General features: G+C 42.7%; 1 protein-coding gene across 1 annotated transcript; it reads left to right on the plus strand.

The window, feature by feature from the left end:
• The first annotated feature begins 18 nt into the window (after positions 1–18).
• On the plus strand, positions 19–7,829 carry LOC146575422 (homeobox protein Dlx3b-like). Its single transcript, XM_085270133.1, has 3 exons — positions 19–567; positions 2,930–3,114; positions 5,233–7,829. Exons 1-3 carry the CDS (start codon positions 216–218, stop codon positions 5,677–5,679), a joined length of 984 nt encoding a protein of 327 aa, XP_085126259.1. The 5' UTR covers positions 19–215; the 3' UTR covers positions 5,680–7,829.
• The last annotated feature ends 1,445 nt before the right edge of the window (positions 7,830–9,274 follow it).

Genomic DNA, 9,274 nt, shown 5'->3' on the forward strand with positions numbered 1-9,274 from the left:
CCTCTCTGTCCTGCTCGGCTTGGCTCAGTTCGGCGCGCCCTGTAATTAGGGGCTCTAGTTGGGTTGGGCGCCGCCACGGTGGACAGCCTGGCTGCTGCGTCAAGGGAGTTTGGGAACGCAAGCTTCAGACTGTGTGAGGAGTTTCCAAACAGTGCTGCTTCGGAGCTCAGAGCAAACCCGATCTGAGACGACAACAGCGAGATAAACGCCTGAAAATGAACGGGCAGTCCTCACCTGTCTTCGAGGAGAAGAAGCCCTCCATCCCCGTGGCCGGTGGTTCCATCTCGGCTTCCAAGGATTCCCCGACCATGCCGGAGTCCTCCTCCACAGATATGGGCTTCTATAGCGGTCAGAGCGCGCTCCACGGCTCGCAGGATTTCTACCCGGCACAGCAGCCGTACTCCGCTCAGCACATGAACCCGTACGCATACCACCACTACAGCCTCAACGGAATGGGTCCCGGCGGTGCCTACCCCGTTGGGAAGGCAGAGTACCCTTACCCCCATGCAGCATACAGGGAGCACGGAGCATTCAACAGGGAGGTTCAGCCAAGTCTGCAGGACAGCGGTAAGTTCACCCGTAACGGAAAAATTTTAAAAAAATATGAGCATAAATGTGATAAGCACTGTTGCGTAAGCTGCTCTCCATCTTTGTCAAAGCCACACTGACCACCTGAGGCTGATGTATGGCAAGAGCTCATGTCTCGCTACATGAACCCAATAATTGCGCATGAGTTTTACGCACGAGAAAAAAAAGAAAGTTATTTTTGTTTTTCATTTTTCCACTGCGTCCAACTTTCCACACATCACATTTCATAGATATGTGGAAGCATTCAACGGATTCTCAAATAACTTTCTATTGTTCATCACGAGAAAATGATTAGGCAGGAGCAAAATCCCACACACAATGGTGCTGGGCTCCGGGGAGAGGCGCTGGCTATCACTTTGTTGAGAAATAACCTTGTAACGTGTCTGTGTAAAGAAAGAAAGAAGACTCACAAAGATATTATGAAGAGTAGCTGTTCTTCAACTCTACAAAGTAAAAAAAACAAAACAAAACAGCCATGTTCATATGCAGCTGATGGAGTGCTACAGTTTGTGTTACCTTGTTTTAAAAGTCCCAAACGTTTTAAAAAAGGAAAGACAAGTCTATAAAAATCTAAGCTTTAACGTCGATAAACATATCAATGGGAAGCTTGTCTGGGATATCACAAACAATTAAGGCATCAGTGTAGTTTCTATGAGGCAGGATGACGTGATGGGTATATATTCCTCGAAGAAACGGGGATCATCACCTGTGAGCTTCAGTCACTGCGAGCAGAGCCTCGGTGCAAAACGCTCCTGTTTATCATCACTGCTTTGAACCTGATTCAGATCGTATTTTGATAGGGAAATGACGAGCGGGCCGAAGGCCTTTGGATGGGAGCCACGTTCCAGCTCTAATCAGTGACTTTTCAACCTCACCGGTATCAGCAGCGAACGACTCATTTGTTAACACGCAACCGGTTCACAGTGGGCTCAACGTGCTGATCCCGTGTCGGTATTATAGCACAGCAACGTCAACATTTTCAACAACAACCATAAAGGGAGTTCTCTGTAACTTCCCTTTGAGTGCAAAACAAACAAACAAGAAAGATTTCTCTTTGGGCTCCTTTTTAGAGCTTGGAAGGTGTGCCGGCGCAAACTACAGGGAAAAAACAAGCTTGACAGACTGGTGTACTGTTTTTGGCATTCCAGTTGGGAGTTCACTCCTGGAAACGGCCCCGGGGGACTTTGGCCCACAGCCACGTACATCAGGTGTCACGACTTGTCAGTCAGCCTTGGCCTTTGAATCATTCAACGTGCATGGTTCCTTATCACGCAAAGCCTGTCGCCACGCCCAGAAAAATAAATAAATAAACAAAGGTGCAAATATGTAAACCCTATCATCCGTAACCAAACGATTAATGAATTTGAACACAGCCCAGAAATGTAGACCTTTTTTTAAAGTATAAACTGGTTCTTTAAATACATTTTATTCTCCTTTATAAATCCTTTAAATTCTCTTTCAAAAGTACGGAGTCTAGCACATGACTTTTTAAACAACCACAGTGTGTGGGTTTAATATAGAATATAAAAGTTTAGCATAGAATAACTCCCACTTTGGCTACAAAGCCTGCAAGAAAAACACTGGAGTGGAATGTAATGAGTCTCTTTTGGAACTCTTACACGTGAAAAGCAATTTCAAAATGATGTTTTTAAGCCTATTATAATTAAAATAGCTTGTAAAAAACTGTCAACATAGACTGCTTTGTAAATAGTTGCCTTTCAGATTCAGGCATGCATGCAGTACTTTACTATTGTTAAAAAGCTGCTTTATTCAATGCACCTGTACAAATCACACACACTGATGATGCAATGGGGATTCATTTAGCATTGATTATTACTACTCACTTGTCGAACACTGCAGACCGGAGGAGCCGAAGATCAATTTGCTGACTTTCTTATTACTAAATAACTCACACTATGTCCTGGACCAGAGCCGCCCAATGCGTTCTTCCAATACAAACAACGAGGGGTTGTATATTTAAAGACAGACCCCCAAAAAAGGATACAAGAATAACAACAGGACAAATGAGCGGCGTTGTATACAGTCAGGCCTCCAGGCTACATGAAAAGCACCTATAAATCTCTGTCTCCCTCCCCAGCTGTGGGAGACACTCAGACCAAAATTATAAGCTCAGAGTGCTGGCGGAATTTCTTTGAAATTTCGGGGTTTGCAGTGGCTCTGGCTATTTTTGTGCTAAAACTTCTCTGCACCAACTGCCCTGTAGTAAAACAATGCAAGTTTAGTTCATTGTATGAGAAACGTAGGCGTGAAAGGGTAATACGTCAGTTAAAATATTGCAGTATTTTTACTTCTTTTTTGTTTTCCCTCGCCGCCACTGCAGTGAAAGAAGAACCAGACGTGGAAGTTAGGCTGGTCAACGGGAAGCCCAAGAAGGTACGCAAGCCCCGGACCATCTACTCCAGCTACCAGCTGGCAGTTCTGCAGAGGAGATTCCAGACAGCCCAGTATCTGGCCCTGCCAGAGCGGGCCGAGCTGGCTGCACAGCTGGGCCTCACACAGACGCAGGTGAGACTTTATGGGTGATAACTTTGCAGTTCAGTCATGACTTGCAGAATTTAAAAGCATCGGAAGTACCGGCCAAGTGGAAGCACGGAAAGGATGTGAAGTGTCCTGTGAAATGGATGCGCTGATAGTATTTCACATTCAAATTTGGCTTCCTAAGGTCATTTTATATGTAAGCCAGGGTCTAAACTGAAAAGGCCCTAAAGCAGTGGAACTATCAGAGACGTGAGAAATGAAAGCAGCTGAATGGACAGTGATGCTGGCTTTTTAGCAGCGATGTCAGCTGAATGCAAAGATTCACAGCGCAGAAAGCTGAGGTGTTTGAGGTGTACTCTAAAGTTTCAGAGGTCTCAAAACTTGAAGATAAAGATGCTACAATATATAAAATTTACAAAAAACTGAACTGGAATCACTCCGAAATAAAAATGTGAAATGTATAAAAAAATCACGCTTTAAAACTCCCCCAGATGAAAATAGAGGAGAACACAAATACACTACACTGAACGTCTGACCTTGACTGTAGGCAGCGCTGCGAGTTGTTGCAGTGTGTCAGTCTGGTTTTTGCTGTCGTAATCTCCGTGCCCTGATGATTTACTAGCAGACGTATTATCTGTGCTTGAGTGATAAAAGACAAAACTTGAGGTGTGAGTTGTTTTATCACAGCTGTTGTAAATCATTGCACTGCGTCATGCTCGGGTAACATTCCCAAGCTTTAAGCAAACACAGACATGAGCACAGTTCCCTTCAGCTTGAAAAAGCATGAAATATGATTTGAAGCATTCACTGACAAATAAAAGAATAATAGGGTTAACAATCTCTTTAAAGTCCACATTAAACAAGAATTAATATGCCTCATTCTTTTTTTAAAGCTTATTTATTGTTTAAAAATTAGCTGCATCAAGATTTATTTGGTAACAGCTGTTGAATAGGTGCGTTTTAGAAATGACTTTGAGATGAGATTAAGGCAATGATACAGACATTTAAGTAAGGCAGTGAGTTTTCAAAAAAATTATATAAATCTGTATTTCTTTAAAATACTGGTTAATGAAATATAACAAACATTATAATAGACTTGGAATACTTTGTCTTGGCCACATAATGGATATAACTCAGTTTTTGCCTCTTCGGCAGCTAAATGCTACATAGCGTTTACTAGCTAGCTGCTAAACTTGTCTGTAATTCATACAATTAAGACAAATTGCCTGAAATTAGATTATTTAAGCTTTTTACTGCATGTTTTGGCTAGAAAGCCTGAGAAAACTCACATTTATGCAGAGAAATTCTACTTGATTAGCAAAACAGTGCTAAAAAGAAAGAAGAAAATAGGTACATTAAAAACTGACGGTAAGCTAACTAGGTGCTGGCTTTAGCTATAGAGTTAGCATAGAAAGTTGAAGGAAGAATAAGTTTATCTTCAAACTCTCCCCATTCTGCTTGTGGCTTAGATTAACACTATAATGCACCCATATCTCTGACTAATCTTACCAGTCAATTATGCGTAATATAGGCAGCTGGTTTTGAAAAATATGAATAGAAATTTCTCACATAAGTTTTCCAGTAGTCACGTGGAAACCGGTCATGGAGGAACAATGTGTATTCCACAACTGTCACAAGGTGCATGCACTTAAAACCACCTTGTGATTGCCTTGGTCATGAGCAGATTACCACAGTCGCCTGTAGTTCTTGTGGAAGATGCCGACTTGTCTGCAAACATTCACTGCTAGTCGATCGGAAATACAAGTTTCAACATCAAAAGTTGAACCTCCCCGCTACAGCAAACACAAAAACGGCTATTGAGGCAAACTTCAATAGCTCTGTTTCTGTCGTAGTTATTTTGATGCTTTTTTTAAAAAGCATAAAATAGATGATTTTGCATGTGAAGGCAAAAATATACGAAATTCTAAGATGGAAAAAATCCAAACCAAGGTGACACCTTTATGGTATCAATCCTAGTGAAATTCCAAACAAGAAGCCAAATAAGGATATTTTACTATTTCAGACTTTATAGTTACAAACTACCGGTATGCTCAAACTATATAGTTACAATATGTCACACACTAGTGGCCAAAAAACAAATCCTAATATTTAAGTTGCTTCAACATTTTATCTTCTTCCTCTCAGGTCAAAATCTGGTTCCAGAACCGTCGCTCCAAGTTTAAGAAGCTCTACAAGAACGGAGAGTTTCCGCTCGGTGATATTCCTCTTGAACACAGTCCAGACGCCAGCGACTCCATGGCCTGCAACTCTCCTCCATCCCCAGCTGTGTGGGAAAACAACAACAGTAGCAATGGTAACAATAACAGCAGCAACCACAGCAGCGGGAGCGGCAACAACCCAAACGTCAGCAACGGTAGCGTCAAAAATAGTGCAATGCTGGATCCTACCAGTAGGGGGCAGGTTCCCTATCAGCCTCCGGTGGATTCTCCACCTGCCTATATGGGGGAGTACACACACCAGAACTGGTACCAACAGCAGGGTGCACACTTAGGTCTCTCACAGTCAGGCCAAGTGCACCACGCACCACCAACTGCTCCGTCGGCCACACAGAGTATGGGAGCCGTCTACTGATGTAGAAAAATGGACAACATTTCGACTGGAGTCCTGGGCTTCACCTGGGGCTTTTTTTTTTTTTTGGATGATTCTGAGCTGTGCTGTGTGCAGAAACACCTGACAGTGATCATCAAATCCGAGTCATAACTGCAAAAACCCGAAACACATGTTGTCACACAGGCTGCAAATGTGGATTGAAAACAAGTGTCGGCCTCATTTACCCTCCACCGCCCACAAGGTGAACTCACAACACTGTGGGAGACCGGGGTGATTCAAATGGGTTTTTTAGTGCAGAGACTGACATTTATATTCAATATCACTGATAACAGTTCATGTTTTGTTTATAAATATTTGAATTCTGAATATATTTATGCAGAAAAATATAGAAATGCTCAGTATTTCCCTCACACGTTTCTTCTTTCTGTAAGGGGGAGTTAGACAGACTTATTCCACTAAAACTGGTAATACTACTGAAAGTCGCCCATCAAAAGAAAGCCTGCCACACTATTTCAGCGCAGGGCTTGGAATTGATATAGAATAAGAATATGACAGCTTGATGACCATTACACGCATAACATATCAACGCAACAGCGAAACAGAGGAGAATAATTACCAGCATGTAATTTCACATTTGCTGGAATGAAACTTGTTTTCCTCTGTGGAACAACAAAGCGGACTTAGCAACACAAGCAAACAGGTGGTTTTGGTTTGTGTGGAAGTGAAGAGCAAAGCTTGTGCTCTCAGTTTAGAGGTTTGGCTTAGACTAAAAGTGATCCCCCCCTTCAGATAGAGCCGCACCTCTTGTTCCAGTATTTACACCAAGGGTTAGGCAGGTTAACCAGCTGCTGGTTGTAGCTACAAAGTCAGCATCTGAACATGAGTATGAGCAGTGTATTAAACTCACCTCTGGGGGCTAGTGGCTAAAAGCCAGAATAGCTGCTTCTAGCCAATATAGTTAGTTAGAAACAAAGCTAAACTAGCTGAAATATGTTTTAAAAACACTTAAAGATGCTCTTTTAAAAAGTGGCTCATATTCAATCCACCCCATAATTTCAGTGCATGGCATGATGCAGTCTGCCATATTGGTTGTGAAAAATATATAATCCCCATCTGGTTGGCGAATGAGTCCTGGAGGTTGCTTGCAGCCAACGGGTGAAATTGGTCACAAAGGGGGTGTTGCATCAAAAACCACTTTGTAATTGCTCCAATCAAAAGCAGAGTGCCACAGCTGCCTGTAGTTTGCATAGGAGACGTGGACTTGTTTGCAAATCATACATGGGATAAAAGATGAGTCAATTAAAAAAATTAAGACAGAAGAGAAAGTAGCTGGAAGCGCAGAGGAGGAATCGGCAATACTGGTCTCAAAAGTGTCAGTGCAGGTGGCGCTGATCCGAAACATAGTTGTATTTATAAGGAAGCACACATCAGATTATGGCGTAAGTTGCAGTGTAGGGTTTTAAAAAGTTTATAAGAGCATATAAGTAGAACTAATCTAAGTTAAGATAGGCTAAGCTAACTAGCTGCTAACTGTTGCTACACAGTGAACACACATACTTGAGCGGAGTTTGACTCCTCTGCTGGAATCCTCCACTCCCGGTCACAGAATATGCGTTGCATATCCAAAGACAGACATATTATTCAGTTAATCTTTTTTTTAATAATAAATGCCTCCAACAGAGGTTTGGTGCGCAGCTACAAAAAGTTTAAGGGCAGCTGAGCCTGAGCCAAGCTGTAAAAATGCTAATGCTTAAAATACAACCTACAAGTGCCGTAATTCACCACATTGTAGTATAAATTCCCACATCTTTTAAACATCATAGCCCGGCCTTTCTTTAAATCTTAAACCGAGATAACCCTGATTATATCACTTTAGTTATTTCCTCACACTTTTAAAGCCTTTTGGTGTTTTCGCTAGCTCAGTAATACTTTTTTTATTTTAAAAAACAAAGCAAAACAAAATCCCCTGGCCTTTCACTTCCTAGCAAGTTGGTGCTAAAATATTTTTAAAAACAAGCTGTTTATAATCTTTCAGAAGTGTGCTGTGCTCAGGTTTTTTATTTATAGTGTCAAGTGTAGATATGAAGTAGCACAACAGTTTGTGCCTTTGGAGCTTTTTTTTCTGTAAAGTTGAAAAAGCAAACTGAAAATAAAATGTACTATTTTGTGTATTTCAATCTGCTGCTGGTGTTTTCATTTCTACCCGTGTTTACGCGTGAATACACCAAACACACAAAGGCGTAGTGCTGACGGTGCGCTCTTGGTGTGCCTCTCGGAGTGAGTCAGACAGCAGATCCAGGTTGCGCCCATCTATATATTTTACACACACAAACAGGCAGGGTGCGTGTAAAGGAGGCTGTGGGAGGTGACAGCGCAGCAGACACTCTGGAGTCTCTGGATGCTAATAACACACCGCTGACACTGAGAGAGACGGGTGTACGCCGCTTTCATGTGGCACACACTTGAAAAGGGGAGGAGAAATGTTTGTGTGGCAGAGTTAGTGTGTGTGTGTGTGTCTGTGACAAACAAGCTACACTTAACCAACCAAACCCATGGGTTAGCTAACAAAAAGAGGGTGTGACAAGGAAGAAGAACACAGACTTGCATGCTTTCAAACAATGTTACTAGGAAGAGTGAAAACATGACATTGTGTCTTTGTCTGAAATACCACGACATTAAAAGGAATGGCAAGGAAAGTTATGCAGAGCAATGTAACCTCCCACGAAATAAAATAATCTTCCTCCATTGTTCAACACCATTAGTTCAAATGCATTTCTAGATTTTATGATGCCTGTCTTGCATTCTGTTGTGCTCAGCATTGGCATCTTCATATTTCTGCACTCCTTCCTGGTTACCAAATGCTTAGATTTTACTACTTCTAAAGTCACATGGAGGAAAATGTTAGAACTATTCTTATAGTCTAAAACAGCTCAGTATACATAAAGCCTCAACATATACATTAGGAGCAACTGTGACTACATAATTTCCTCTGGGATTGATAAAGTATTAAAGCAAGACTGGCGACCTGTCCAGGGCGTACCCCGCCTCTCACCCTATGACAGCTGGGATAGGCTCCAGCGCCCCCCGCGACCCTGAAAAGGATAAGCGGAAGCAAATGGATGGATTAATAAAGTATTCTGACTCTGATTTATCACTAGCACCAAGTGCATTCATCAGGACCTGAAGTGGGAGCCCACCATCACCTCCGTCATCAAGAAAGCCCAGCAGAGGATGTACTTCCTGAGGCAGCTGAAGAAATTCAACCTGCCAACACGGACGATGATGCAATTCTACACCGCAATCATCGAGTCCATCCTCACCTCCTCCATCACCGTGTGGTACGCTGGAGCCACTATCAGGGACAAACAGAGACTGCAGCGTGTTGTGCGCTCTGCTGAGAAGGTGATTGGCTGCAGACTCCCATCTCTGCAGGACCTGTACAGCTCCAGGACACTGGGGCGTGCAGCTCGGATCTCAGCTGACCCTTCTCACCCTGGACACAGTCTGTTTGACCTGCTCCCCTCAGGCAGGAGGCTCCGGTCCATTTGCACCAGAACCTCTCGCCATAAGAACAGTTTCTTCCCCTCTGCTGTCGGACACATGAACAATAACCATA

The sequence above is a fragment of the Mchenga conophoros genome, linkage group LG4 (genome assembly GCF_057382185.1).
Source record: "Mchenga conophoros isolate Kocher_MC1m ecotype Shallow Benthic linkage group LG4, M_conophoros_male_GT1.1, whole genome shotgun sequence".
NCBI lineage: Eukaryota > Metazoa > Chordata > Actinopteri > Cichliformes > Cichlidae > Mchenga > Mchenga conophoros.